The sequence below is a fragment of the Rhincodon typus genome, chromosome 2, assembly GCF_021869965.1.
Source record: "Rhincodon typus isolate 14 chromosome 2, sRhiTyp1.1, whole genome shotgun sequence".
Lineage (NCBI taxonomy): Eukaryota > Metazoa > Chordata > Chondrichthyes > Orectolobiformes > Rhincodontidae > Rhincodon > Rhincodon typus.
In genome coordinates this window covers 141,843,902-141,858,773 of record NC_063333.1, presented here as the reverse complement: position 1 = coordinate 141,858,773, position 14,872 = coordinate 141,843,902, and the positions used below count along the sequence as shown (strand labels likewise).

The window sequence follows — 14,872 nt, the reverse complement described above, 5'->3', positions numbered from 1 at the left end:
ATAAACATGTAGAAGGATTGCACATCCATGTGATGATGAAGCAGCTTGGGCCAGAAAATTGGTGATTGTGGGGCCAAAGTAAAGCATCAGAAAAAGAACGAATGCAGCTGGGAAGAGAAATAGTTAGATGTTGACACCTTTCTGGATCCTTCCTACCCTACCCTCTGATTCTGTATTGTCAAATAATCTCACTTCATGCCATGTGTTCACTGTACCTTTTGACCTTCTCTCTGAAGGATCTGAGCTCAGTAAAGGACTTAGCTTTATCCCTTTACTTCGTCACCTGTTCTCACTCCTCTTGCATCTGTCAAAGGTCTTAAAAACCCAATTTTTCTAGCCCTTCCAGCTATGAAGAAAGCTCCCACGCTAGACATGAAACATTAACACTTTGTCTCTACGGATGCTGCCAGACCTGCCTAGTTTCTCCAGCATTATCTATGTTTGTTTCTTTTATAGTTGGGCTCATATTAATTCTGATATTAAAAAGGTGCAGGTGATATAAGTTGCTTTTTTTAAAATACAAAGCAAAATACTGCAGCTGCTGGAGATCTGAAATTTAAAAAAAGTGAACAAGCTCAGCAAGCAAGTCTAGTTGTATTTGCAGACAGTGAAACAGCTAACACTTCAAATCAATTACACTTTTTTGGAACTGATTTTCAGTTTTTTGTTTACAATTGCAGTTCTTGTGACTTGTCGAGAGAGGCTTTCTGAAAGAGAAAAGCTAACTGCAGTTATAATTTTTTTTCAGGAACATTGCCAGCTGGGTTCACTTTCTCAAACTTGCAATATAATGCTTCTAAATAATAAGACAAACTGAAATATCCTTTCTTCAAAATGCAGCTGAAGCTAGACGTCATAAAATCATACATTGATCAAAAGTTGCACAACTTTTTTGTTCAACAGTTTATTAATAATTGACACTAAACAGGCTGGTAGGGTTAAGACGCATGCCAGTCATGATAGAATAAGTTGAGGTGCTGACCAGTCTGCTTTTGTTTCTGTGTGAATTCGCGTATAATATGTTGATGCTTTTGGGTTTCTGGTCATTCCCCTTCAATCTTGTGCCCCTTATACTCAGTATCCCTATTCAAACCTTGTAGTTAAGTTAATCTCATTTTTCCAGCCCTGTGGCCTTCCACATCTTCTAACCCAACAACACTTTGCATTTGCACGGTGTCTTTCACATAGGAAAACAATTCAAGACATTTTACAGGATTCCTATTACATCAAATTTGACAGTCACGTAGAGATTCAAACGGATCACCAAATACTTTAGGAGCTGTTTTTAAAACCGCATCTTACAGGAAGGTGGTGGAGAGAATTCCAGAGCATCAAGGCCCAGTAGCTGAGGGCTCAACTAATGACGGTGCTTAAATTCTAAGCTGTTTGAAGTTGCTCTTAGTGGAGAGTAGATATATCTCTGAAAAGTTGCTACACTGGAAAAGGTTATAGATGAAGAGTGGTACAATAGGATTTTAAAATGAGCATGAAAACTTTAAAATTGTGCTGTTGGTTAACTGGGAGTGCAGGGTGATGTTGAATAGGCTTTGTTGCAAATTTAGCAAGAGCAGAAGTTCATTGAATTCTGATTTATGGTAACAAGAAGTTGAAAAAAATTCACGTTGGAATACTTAGGTCTAGGGCTAACAAAATACATTGATAAGGTGATCAATACATTGATGATCTCCGGCCAGGATAGATGGTGTTACTGGAGTGGAGATGCTACAAACATGTCGTTGGACGCTCTGCTTGCAACCATGTTAATGAACAGTGCGAATCATTGTTAGGCAATTCTCTGGAAGAAAAATGGAATTGTTGGCCAGTTACACTAGTTTTGTGCATTCCTACAATTTAGACTTAGGAAATTTCTGTTGGGAGTGCATAACCAATCCAACAACATAGAGAGATCTTGATGTCTCTCGGTCCCTTTCAGGTAGCAGGACAAGTAGATAGTGATGAAGGCATATATACTTGCATTTGAGAGCAGGGAGGTTATGCTGGAACTGTACAAACCATTGATTAGCCCGCAGGAAGAGTGTTGTGTGCAGCTCTGGAATCCATATTTAGGACTGATGTGATTGCACTGGAGAGGGTGCAGAGGAGATTTACCAGGATGTAGCCTGGGCTGGAGAGTTTATAAAGAAAGATTAGATAGAAGGCATTGTTTTCCCTGGAGCAGAGGAGACTGAGGGGGACATGATTGAGATGCATAAAATTGAGGTTCATGGACAGGGTAACCAGGAAGGAACTTCCTCCCTTGATGGAGGGATCAGTGACCATGGGGCATAGATGCAAGGTAAAGAGCAGGATTCTCCGAGGTGACGTGAGGAAAAATGTTTCGATTGAGCAAGTGGGAATCTGGAACTCACTGCATGCAAGGGTGGTAGATGCAGAAACCTTCATTATGTTTAAGTATTTGGGTATACACGTGATGTCAAGGCATAGAAGGCTATAAGCCAAGTGCTGGAAAGTGAGATTAGAATGGCTAGGTGGCTGTTTTTGACTGATGAAGACTTGAAGGGCCAAAGAGCCGCCTCCTGTGCTGTAGGCCTCCCTGACTGATTAGTCACAGCTGCTACACATTGTACCATTTGATACTTCTGTATTGGCTTTAATGACAATTGAATATAGATAATGAATTCCCTGGTGGAAGACAAATACACATTGTCTTGGCCACTGATAATTGTTTGTTACTCTCTACCTCGTTATCTGGTGATAGTATGCCTAGTTCTACTGTTGCCAGAGGAAGAGCATGGAAATATTAGTCATATTTGTTTTGGATTATTACCCAATGAACCTTTCTGAAAAGAATGCATATGTGAGCTATGTACCGTAGTGTATAGCCCTTTTGGCAAAAGCTCTCATTAATTACATTTTTTGGGAAAATGTGGTTGGGTTGTGAGGTGATTCCTGTCACCCATTGCATAAAAACTGCTAGAAAAATGAAAAAGGAAGAATTTGAGGGGGTTTGGAAGCAAGCTCAGTTTGACTCATGGCTACTAATAAATATTAAATCTGATCATTGCCAAATATTGTAACTTTACTCTTCTTGAATGAAAGTGCAGCGCCTGTCATTCACATGGTCCTAGTCCATAGAGCAGCCATTTACTTTGGGCAGTTGCTGCTGACTCTTTGTTGCCAAGATGCATCTTAATCTCACAATTGAACTGGTTGTTCTGGGCTATTCAAACCCTGTTGAATTGCACATGCTGCTACTGAGTGCTGACCTCATGGCCTTTACAGCTTCTGCCATTAATTTGAGCTCTTCATTCCAGCAATTAGATGCTTTGCAGCTGAGTTGGAAAGATTTGTCAGTCTGGCCACCTCTTCAGATCCTTTATTTTTGTCTTCTGCTTGTTGAAAGAGTAGCATGACATTTATTTTAAAGAATTGACTGTATGAAGAGTGAGTACAGTCGCAACGTAATGTTACTGGACTAATACAGTGGCCCTGACTAAAGCCCCATGAAATTATTTCAAATCCCACTAGTTTAACCAGAGGCATTTAAATTCAATCAATTAAAAATAGAGTAAAATGCTAGTCTTAATGATGAAACTACCAAATTGTCATTTTAAAAACTCATCTTGCTCTCATGTCCTTTGAGGAAATCTCTCATCCATATCTGTTCTGGCCTACATGTAACTCCAGACCCACAGCAGTGGGGTTGACTCTCAACCATCCTCTGAACTAGCCTAATTATCTACTCAGTTGTAGGACAATAAATCTGGGGGGCCCCACATCCAACTACAAGAAAATAGAAGTAAGATTGAGATTGGAATTTTAGTTGGTTGTTTGAACAGGCGTTCTGGTGGATTTCTTCTGCAAGATTATCATGAATGAAAGGGACAACCTGTCACTGTGACGACTTAACCAGTACTAATTATATCTCATGGTCAAATCATGGCATCAGTCAGCACTTGAGGTCATGGTGAAACCTTTTAAGTATATTGCTAACACTGACTAGTTTGAGATGTGATGTCTGCTTTCAGCTGTATCATTTTGTCCCATGATACTAAAGAAGAATCTTGCAATAATATTGCAGTGCCTCTGAACTTGAAATCTACTTGGAGATTGAAATTGTGCAATATGGTGGGCTGTGTATTTGTACTGAAATCTAGTCTGCATTTGCTTCACTGGTGCAGATTAATGGCAATTTCCAGGTTTCCTGGAAACGTTTCCGGATAGTGAACGGACAAACCAAATCAGGGAAACTCCATGCTTTTTTATTAAGCTGTAGATGGATGGGACTTGGGCATTGCCAGCTAGGTCAGCATTTATTACCCATCCATAATTCTCTAGAGTCAACATTGCTGTGCATTTAGAGGCACATAGGCCAGACCAGGTAAGAATGTCATTTTTCCTTCTCTAAAGTAAATTAGTGAACCAGATGGGCTTTTATAACAGTTGACAGTGATTACATTGCCTTTTGGCTTTCTTTCCCGGAATTTTTTTAATAAAGCCATATTCCTTTTGAAGCTTGTGTGGTACAGAGATGAATCTTGTGCCAAAATGAATGACTTCTGCACTTCCATCACTGCTGCTTGTGCTGCATCCTCAAGATCATCACAAACATTGAATTCCTCAGCTGCCTCCATAATCAGGATCATGGCCATCCTTGTATAAAGCCATGTGTTGGGTCATAGTTAGAGACAAAAAAAACTGCAGATGCTGGAATCCAAGGTAGATAAACAGGAGGCTGGAAGAACACAGCAGGCCAGGTAGCATCTGGAAGAAAGGAGAAGTCAACGCTTTGAGCATTGCCCTCATTCAGGACTACTTGAGAAAGGTTAATGGATGAAATGTTGACTTTTCCTTTCCTGCAGATGCTGCCTGCCTTGTTGTGTTCTTCCAGCTTCCTGTTTGTCCCTGTTGGGTCATAATGCCTGATAGCCCAAAATTGTTTTGCATGGACAGTTGATCGCTGATTATGTTGCTATTCAGAACTTTCATATCTTTGACACCTTTACTAGTTTTCCCCATACCCTTCATGGATCATATCTTATGCTACCAGGAGTTTTAAAAATTCCTGATGGATTTAATGAAGTCTTATATTCACCAGTGTGCAATGTATGCTGCGAGTATGGTGGCTTTGTAGGATCCAGCCATCAAATTTACACCATTGTAGTTCAGAAAGATTCTATTAAAGGGAATTTTTCCTTACCCGATAGCCCAATGCAACTCCATTTTATACTTTACAGAACTGAAGGTGATGTATGTTGCTAATCTCAAAACTCTACCCAAGGTACAGTCTGAATGTATAGAGATGGCGGGAGCTTCTAACGTACTTAACCAAAATACAGTCTGGTGTACCAGTAGTGTAAATTTTTGTTACTAGAGTTCCCTGAATATGTTCTAGGTTATAGTTTAATTTGAAAAAGTGACATGGAATAATATCCTAAAATGATTGTACAAACACCACGCTAAGTGAAGTAAACAATCTAAGAATCCTAATTATGCTAATTGACAATTTTAACATGGTTTTAATTAAATTTAATGTTAACTTGATTTTAATCTGTTTTCTTGATTTTTTTTTAGGTGTTGGAGGCTAAACAACCATTGAGGCTGAATTGAGCTGAAAAGATGACTACCTCAGGTGCAGTATTTAGCTTTAGTCTCTTAGCTGTCTGACTCAAATGTTCAGCATACTTAACACAGATGAAATGGGGTTTCTACTTGTATATTTGTGTACTTGAACTGAACATTTCCATTGTTGCTTCACATGTCCTGTGTGTACTCATTAATAATTTTAGGCTAATTTGGAGATTAATACAGTGTGGAGTGAATTGGAGTGTTATTTCCTGGGTAACTGGTTCAGATTGTAGGCTGGAATGCTATTTCAGTTTGTGTACCCCACCCACATTCAGAATACTGATCTTGGCAAGGTAACAAGCGTTACACAGCCAAAAGTAACAGTGAATATTTTATTCAAATATTGAAATGTTTCTGTTCCTTGTTCAGAATTTTGAAGCATTACTTGAGTGCTTGCATCCAGTTTCCTCAAACCACCACTCTAGAGTGAGATTGGTCAAAAAAGTGGATTCATTGGCAATTTACTTATCTAGTTCTTTGGATTACTAAGTATATTCATTTGGCAGAGGATTACAAAACACCATGGTCAATTTGCCATGCACTGATATGCTTAGTAACTTGTCTCTTGTAGAGCCAGATCTAATGAGGCATTTTTAAGGTTTAGAAGCAGTTTGTCCAGAGAGTGGTATGGATGGACTTGTGGTATCAAGTACAGCAATGTCAATAAATGTGGAGCTGCAAAAGCAAAGCAGGTCAGGCAGCATCAGAGGAGCAGGGAAGTGAACGTTTCGGGCCGAAACCCTTTGTCAGCAGTGTATTCTGTTCAATGCCACATGTTTTCAAATGGAAGGAAATCACCAACTTGCATTAATTATATGTTTTACTGTGGCAAAATAACCCAATGGGATATACAGAACTGTAATTGGGGATAAAATTAGTCTGAGGTGGAGGACCACCTTAAACACCTTAAGTTCTGGCCTTCTGTAGTGGGTAATGGGAAGTGTGTCGCGAGCAAAGTGTCTGTAGCGGAGTTTTGAAGAGCTTATATTGCAAAATGACAGTGGCGTGTTTATTAGATTGTGAATTTGAGGTTTTGGACTCCACTTCACCAAGGTGAAAGAAGTGATAGATAATTAGAACTTGGTGTGGGAAGAATTGTGTGTAGCAGTTTTGAATGACTGTTAAAACATAAATGTTTTGTGTTGGGTGGGAAAAGGGAGGTTGCTGAGAGCTACAGAATAGTTGAGCCTGAAGATGAAAAACATGGATGATTTGTCAGTGGTTTACTGGCGGGGCAGAATCTGGTGATGCTGCGGAATTGAAAGGTGATTTTTATGATGGAATATATGGGCTTAGAAGTTCAGATCAGGTTTGAATGGGATGCTGAGCTGGCAGGTGTTGTATTTGACTCCGGTCAGGGAGTGTAGTTGAATGGTAACAAATAACAGTTTACAGCAATTCAAAAAATGACGACTTCAATCATCTTGATACTGAGCTGGAGCATGTTACGCCGTATGAGACTGGTGTCAAACAAGGAGTTTGACAATGCAGACTGATTGAAAAGGGAAGTGGAAGTGCATGTAATCAGAGGAAAGTCACCCTGTATTTTTGGATATTATCACCAAGGAGCAAAGGAAACGGTGAAGGCCGGATCTTTCTTGCCTTGAGATAATAGTACGGTGTGGGAGGTGAAAAGGCTGCTGGTGCTGAAATCTGTTGGGTGTAAGAATCAGAGGTTGCATGTCACGGAATAAATTAATGCACCTTAAAGACTCATTTTCTGTCATTCTTTTCTCTCCATGACAATAGCTGATTTGATGGAACTGGACATGGCCATGGAGCCAGATCGTAAAGCCCAGGTCAGTCACTGGCAGCAGCAGTCATATTTGGATTCAGGTATTCACTCTGGAGCCACAACTACAGCCCCTTCACTGAGTGGAAAAGGCAACCCAGAAGAGGAAGAAGTGGATACCAGTCAAGTGTTATATGAATGGGAGCAAGGTTTCTCTCAGTCTTTCACACCGGAGCAAGTAACTGGTTAGTCTGATTTTCAGGTATCTTAAGATTTTTACAAACTTTGCTTGGACTCCAGTAATAAACTGGAATGTGTTAGTAGTTAATAAATTTGTGCTGCGAAATAGCCACAATACTGATTTTTTTCTCTACATATATTTAGAAGAATGAGTCCATCCTTGATGCACTTCATTCATAATCCTTAAAGTAGTCTTGAATTTTTATTCTTAGTGTGTGGGCTTTGCTAGCAAGGTCAGCATTTGTTGCCCATTTCTGATTACCCTTGAACTGAGCTGAGTTGGCTTAGCAATGCAAAGATAGTTCAAAGTCCATAATATTGCAGCAGGTATGTGTGGGCCACACTGAGGACAGCAGATTTCTTTTCCTGAAGGACATTGGTGAACTTGATGTTGTTTTACAACAATCTAGAAAGGTTTCATGGTCACCATTATTGATGCTAGCATTTTTAAAATCTAGCATTTATTAATTGAAATTAAGCCTCACCATCTTCAGTGATGAAATTTGAGCTCATACCCAGAGCATTGGCCTAGAACTCTACTTTTTGCTAATCCAGTGATTTAACTATTATACAGTTACTCCCTGATTACAGTAGCATTCATGAAGTTATATTAAGGTGATTTTTATGTCTACATTTTCTTTGCATTATTTTCCTGATTATCTTGTTTATTAGATATTGATGGGCAATATGCTATGACCAGAGCCCAGCGGGTTCGTGCTGCAATGTTTCCCGAAACACTGGATGAAGGAATGCAGATCCCGTCAACACAGTTTGATGCTGCACATCCAACTAATGTTCAGCGCCTGGCTGAACCATCTCAGATGCTGAAGCATGCTGTTGTTAACCTGATCAACTATCAGGATGATGCAGAACTGGCTACCCGTGCTATCCCAGAACTGACAAAACTACTCAATGATGAGGACCAGGTACTTTCATGATACAACTTAAAACATTTCAAGTATCAATTATTTTTTCATTGTCGCAAGGTTTATTGCTTAAATATTTGATAAGTCTTACAACCTGTCAAGGTTTGACAGGTGTAGTGACTACAGCAATTTTACATCTGATGTTAAGGTTTGGTGCTGTTTTGTAAGCTTCTAACTATAATGAGAATGTCAGGCTTTGCTACTGAGACTTTTCCAGGTTTGATATTCTGTACATTTCTATTTTCTCCTTCCCACTTCTGGTTTAGGTTGTTGTAAACAAAGCTGCTGTGATGGTTCATCAGCTGTCAAAAAAAGAAGCCTCCCGCCATGCCATTATGCGCTCTCCTCAGATGGTATCTGCTATTGTCCGTACCATGCAGAATACCAGTGATGTGGAGACTGCACGCTGCACTGCTGGAACCCTACATAACCTGTCTCACCATCGTGAAGGGTTGCTAGCTATCTTCAAATCTGGAGGCATCCCTGCCCTGGTGAAAATGCTTGGGTGGGTATTAAGACTTCGGATTGGTGTCATTTTATATTGAATGTCTCTGCAGTTTGAGTTCTTTTGTTAACTCTTAGTGCTTCTCTGCTCCTCAGAGGTGCCGAGAACTGCTTTACTAACTCTATTGTGCAATACCATGGAAATGATGGAACATTGGTTTGTGCCTGAGATTCTCTACAGGCAAAAGAGTAGAGGCCAACTGCTATTACACTGGGGAGGAAATCAGAGTATCAGTTTGTTTGACCTGAATTTCCTCATGGCTGATTAACATTTTTCTTTAACAAAATACAATCACCTTAGCTGTATGATGGGTTGAACCTTCACTAGAAAAATTAATACTTTAATGAGCTGTCTTCAAATGCTTTTAATAGTTGAAGCTGGAAGATTACTTCACAGGTGATTTCACAGCATTTTAATTAGGTGTATACTTAATAGTGAATCAATTTCCTACAATTTTTGTAGGTCTCCAGTGGATTCTGTTCTGTTCTATGCCATAACAACCCTTCACAACCTGTTGTTGCACCAGGAAGGAGCCAAGATGGCAGTGCGTCTAGCTGGTGGGCTGCAGAAAATGGTTGCCTTGCTAAATAAGACCAATGTCAAATTTTTGGCTATCACAACAGATTGTCTTCAGATATTGGCCTATGGTAACCAAGAAAGCAAGGTGAGTGATTTGTAGGAATAAATCTTGCAGTCAACTCTGTTTGCTTCATTTGTACTAAAAGGACTGTTTATTCTCTAGTTGATCATTTTGGCAAGTGGAGGACCCCAGGCACTTGTCAATATCATGAGGACCTATACTTATGAGAAGTTGTTGTGGACCACCAGCCGTGTACTGAAAGTGCTGTCTGTCTGCTCCAGTAACAAACCTGCAATAGTGGAAGCTGGTGAGTGCTTGTTTCCCTCTGGACATAGTCCTGTTGACTTCAGATCAATAGACAAATTCTAAATTACCTTCCACTACTTTTCAGGTGGAATGCAGGCTCTTGGACTGCATCTTACAGATCCAAGTCAACGACTTGTTCAGAATTGTCTTTGGACCCTGAGAAACCTGTCAGATGCTGCAACTAAGCAGGTAATTATCTGTTAATTTTAGTGAGGTGGGGGGGAAAGAGAGAAATGTACCAGATTTGAAGTCACTGGGGAAAAAAATCACTGTTGCCGTGGTGCAGTTCTTCTGCTTTTTTGATGCTTTTTTCTGCTTTTCAAAACTGCTAATGCATTAATTAAACTATGTTTTTGTTCAGAAACATCGGCAGTGGTTTGGCAATCCTGTTTGGAGCATTAACAATGTCTAACTAGCTCATTGGATCTGGATTTGTATCTAGAGTAACTGGCATTATTAGTATGTTGACATCCACTGCTTGCATCAGATTTGCTTATTTTATACGATAATTCAAAGTGCAGTGAGAATCCTATTCATTTATTTTAGCCACTTAAATACTGCTTCCTTTTCTACTTTAGGAGGGAATGGAAGGTCTGCTAGGAACTCTTGTGCAGCTTCTAGGGTCAGATGATATTAACGTTGTGACATGCGCAGCTGGTATACTTTCTAACCTGACGTGTAACAACTACAAAAACAAGATGATGGTCTGCCAGGTTGGTGGTATTGAGGCTTTGGTGCGCACTGTCCTCCGAGCTGGTGACAGAGAAGACATCACTGAACCTGCCATTTGTGCCCTTCGTCATTTGACCAGCAGACATCAGGATGCAGAAATGGCCCAAAATGCTGTGCGACTCCACTATGGGCTACCTGTAGTGGTTAAACTCCTGCACCCACCGTCACATTGGCCTTTGATTAAGGTAATATTGCATGACGTATTTTCGATTCAACTAAGGATGGTAATGGGTTTGAAAAAATGTGAACTGCTGTTTTGCGTTCTACTCCTTCGGCAATCTCCCTTCCCTCTTTTTTTTGAAAGAAAGGCAATGAATTTGTCATACATTAAAAATGGATACATGGAGCTTCCACACTTAAAACGCTCAGATTACAGATCTTCTTTCCCCCTCTCCTCCTCATTTCGTATTGGCATGCTCTTGCTGGATCTTAGCATACCCTGTGTAGTGCTGTTTGATAATTGATCTTCCCTGGTAAGAACAGTAAGTATTAAATGTCTTTTACTTATGCCTGTGTAGCAGGGTCGCTCATTAGGAAATAGTTTCCATTGTGTGTTCAAAATATAAATAAATGTTGCCTGTAACCTGGCTAAGATGCTAGATTACTATTTGGCAACTCGAAAGACGGTGTACAAGTTGGGCCCTTAATTACTGGGTATGAAGACTAATCAAAATAATAAAGGAGACTACACAAGAACCAAAGAACATTGATTTGTGTCAGTCAAATTTAACACAATTCTAGTGATAGTTCAGGAATAACACTAAATCTTTTGAAACAGCCGTTTATTTTTTGTGTTCCTCCATGGTTTTTGTTGCTGGCAAGGCCAGCATTTGTTACCTGTTTCTAATTGGCCTAGTATTAAAGGATTTGAGACTATATCAGTCTGGAACACAAGTGCTTACGATGACTTCTCTGTTTATCAGGCTACTGTCGGTCTGATCCGCAATCTGGCTTTGTGTCCAGCTAACCATGCTCCACTTCGCGAGCAAGGCGCCATTCCAAGATTGGTTCAGTTGTTGGTTAGAGCACATCAAGACACCCAGCGTCGTACATCAATGGGAGGCACGCAGCAGCAGTTTGTGGTAAGTTTATTCTGGAATATCTTTAGTGGTGAAACTAGAGTGAAAAATCTGCAATTTAAATCTGCCCTAATTTTACTAGGAGGGAGTGCGAATGGAGGAGATTGTAGAAGGCTGCACTGGAGCCCTTCATATTCTTGCACGTGATGTTCACAACAGGATTGTTATCAGAGGACTCAATACCATTCCATTGTTTGTCCAGGTGAGTTTTTGTTTGATTCTTGTTCAACTCCTTTATATTATGAATCTACAGAAGCCTCTGGCACTTTGCCCTTCTGGCCATTTAAATTGCCCATGCAAGCTGTTTGCATACAGTTGACCAGGAAGGGAAGAAGGGGTAGAGAAAGGGTCAATTGTTAAAGACCATACTGAGCTCAACCTGATTGTATTCTCAAATGATATTCCAACTTTTCTACTGTCCTTTCTGTTAACTGTTGCTCCAGAGTAATCTGGAATTGAGTATTTTGGCCGATATATTCCCCTTCTTAACCCAAGCTGTTGACATCAACTGATTCAGCAGCAGACACAAAATTAAACCCATGACCACCTTGATCTGCCTGTCTCAGCTATGTATGTGTAAACTTATTGAATCTCAGCTGATATACACATTTTGTTTTAAATTAGCTTTTTCAATTTTGCCCAGTTCTAATTGTCCTTTGGTTAGGGATGTAAATGGGAAAAGAGCAACTGTTGCAATGAGCCTGTCCCAATAACATGATGCATCTGTGTTCCCTCCCACCAATGTTTTCCTATGTAAGACAATCAGAGCAATTTCATTTCAGTAACTGAGGAATTTGCTAAGGTTTTGTTCCCAAGTGACATCAACCATAAACTCTGCTTTTCTTGAACTGTTATAGTGAATTTGTAGTTACCACTGGAGCTATTGACTTAGTCCCATTATCAACAACACTATTAAAATTAAACCACTCTGATTTCAAGCTAGTGCTCTACTTATGAGCATGGTCCTATTGTTTTCACCTACCTTGAAATCTAGACAAAAATTTGCATTTCTGTAACACTGTTCATAACCATTGGAAGTCCCAATGCAATTAACCAATTTAATTCCCTTGAAGTAGTTTCTATCATGTAGAAAATGTAGCAGCTATTTTTTTTACAAATGAAGCTCCATGAACAAATGCGGTGATGACAAGGCAGTCTTCTTTTAGTGTGTTCATTTAAGGGATTGTTACTGCCCCACACTGCAGACAATTCTCCTGTTCTTTGAAGTTCTACCATAGGATGTTTTATGCACACCTGAGAGCAGACCAGATCATCATTTAATGAAAATTAAAAGCAATCCGGCCAGATAAGCCTATAGTGTGTAGTTGGCACTTGTTTGAGAAAGCGATGCAGGTATCACAAGAAATTCTGGGCCTACCTTGTAGCTAGAAATGACAGTTTCTGTATTTGACTACTTAGCTGCATCTAACAAAAAACAAAAGGTGGTGACCTCACATGAAAGTTTGGTAATATTTGGGAAATGGCTATCAGAATTGCTTGTAAATCAGATTCTAACTTCAATCCTGTATCAGGTACAATAGAGCTTTCTAATAAAATGTGATGGTCCACTTGGGCTTAGTTCAAGCTTTCTCTTGTAGCTACTGTACTCTCCAATTGAGAATATCCAACGAGTGGCTGCTGGTGTACTGTGTGAATTGGCTCAGGATAAGGAAGCAGCTGAAGCTATTGAGGCTGAAGGGGCCACAGCACCTCTCACAGAGCTGCTACACTCGAGAAATGAAGGCGTTGGTGAGTGGTGAAATGGCAGATTCGGGTAGCTGAGTAATGGGTGCATGATAATGAAACTTGTCTGTGCATAGTTTGTTGGAAAATGATTGAAACCTGTTGGGCTTGCCTGACATCTTATGCAGATACAGAGGAATTTCACAAATCTAATGTGTTATTATAATCTTCAAAATGGTTCAGAGGGACATATTTCCTAGATGAACCATATTAAATTCCTGGTCATAATCTGACCAGCACCAATAGAGCAAAGAACATTGTGGCTGTCAATTGATCAAACCTGTAATGGTGCTAAAGTAAAGGTTTGGGTTATGCAAGGCAAAGAACTACCAGCAGAATCAAATAGGAAAAGCTGGAGATTGAGAAAATTTGGTGCAACCTATGGGCACGGCAGTAGGTTGTCTTGGGTTCATGACCACTCAACTTGAAATGTTAACTGTTTCTTTCTCCACAGATGTGCTGAGTGTATCCAGTACTTTTGTTTGTATTCCAGTCAGTACCTGTAGGACCTCCTAACACATTGCAGTGTGGACTGTAGAAACTATCTTTTCTACATTAGAACTACATTGTCCCGATTTTTTTTGGTACAGATTGCTCCTAAGAATGTGCGCGTGTGGGTAAACTTTTTTGAAACCGGCATTTGAGCATTTCAAATGGGATAAAAGAATAAACCATAATGAAGTTCAACTTGTGTTTTTATACAGCTACCTATGCTGCAGCAGTATTGTTCCGTATGTCTGAAGACAAACCGCAGGATTACAAAAAACGTCTCTCGGTTGAGCTTACCAGCTCACTGTTCAGAACCGAGCCTATGACATGGAATGAGGTAAGCTTACTCAGGACAGATCACACATGCACCAGTGTTATCTTTTGTTGTATTGAAATATTTAAATTGCAAGTTAATATTTTATATGATTAAGATTTCTCTATTGTGTTAGTTTGCAGTTGACACTGAAATGGCAAATATCACCATTTTTTCAACTTTACCCTAAACAGGCAGGAGATCTTGGAATTGACATAGGAGGCCAAGGTGAACCTCTTGGATACCGTCCAGATGGTACGTCTACTTTATTCCAGCAGTTGGTGCTTTTGGTATAATTTACTATCAGAAAAAAATTAGATGTTTTGGCTATTCAGGTAGGATTTTTGTAGGTCCACTTTTTACATCAATGAGATCTTTCAATGATGTCTTAATCTAGATGAACTGTGATTTTTCTTTTTCCTATGTGGTTTTGCATTCAATTCATGTGGCCTGTGGTTCAGAATGGATGATATGGCACCTCACTCATGACTGGCTTAAAAATTGAAAGTGTTGCAGTGCCTGGGAAGCAGCAGCAGATTAAGAGCCACTCTAATGGTAACTTCCAACACTTCACCAGAATCAGACTCTCATGAGCACGCTAAGAGACAAAATGCCGCATTTTAGTCTGTGGTCAGCCT

At 39.8% G+C, this 14,872-nt stretch overlaps 2 protein-coding genes across 4 annotated transcripts in view; one reads left to right on the top strand and one right to left on the bottom strand.

Annotated features, from left to right (window-relative positions):
* The window catches only part of ulk4 (unc-51 like kinase 4), a 428,124-nt gene that overhangs the window by 13,074 nt on the left and 400,178 nt on the right, over positions 1–14,872 (bottom strand). The window lies entirely within an intron of this gene.
* The window catches only part of ctnnb1 (catenin (cadherin-associated protein), beta 1), a 37,273-nt gene that overhangs the window by 19,814 nt on the left and 2,587 nt on the right, over positions 1–14,872 (top strand). For all 3 annotated transcript variants that reach the window (XM_020511913.2, XM_048606290.1, XM_048606295.1), the window contains exons 2-14: positions 5,536–5,593; positions 7,339–7,566; positions 8,234–8,487; positions 8,754–8,992; positions 9,455–9,656; positions 9,735–9,879; positions 9,964–10,067; positions 10,457–10,795; positions 11,534–11,692; positions 11,772–11,891; positions 13,288–13,438; positions 14,137–14,258; positions 14,429–14,489. In XM_020511913.2, the coding sequence (XP_020367502.1) occupies positions 5,581–5,593; positions 7,339–7,566; positions 8,234–8,487; positions 8,754–8,992; positions 9,455–9,656; positions 9,735–9,879; positions 9,964–10,067; positions 10,457–10,795; positions 11,534–11,692; positions 11,772–11,891; positions 13,288–13,438; positions 14,137–14,258; positions 14,429–14,489 (2,137 nt within the window). In that variant the 5' untranslated portion in view covers positions 5,536–5,580. The remainder of the gene's footprint in view (positions 1–5,535; positions 5,594–7,338; positions 7,567–8,233; positions 8,488–8,753; positions 8,993–9,454; positions 9,657–9,734; positions 9,880–9,963; positions 10,068–10,456; positions 10,796–11,533; positions 11,693–11,771; positions 11,892–13,287; positions 13,439–14,136; positions 14,259–14,428; positions 14,490–14,872) is intronic.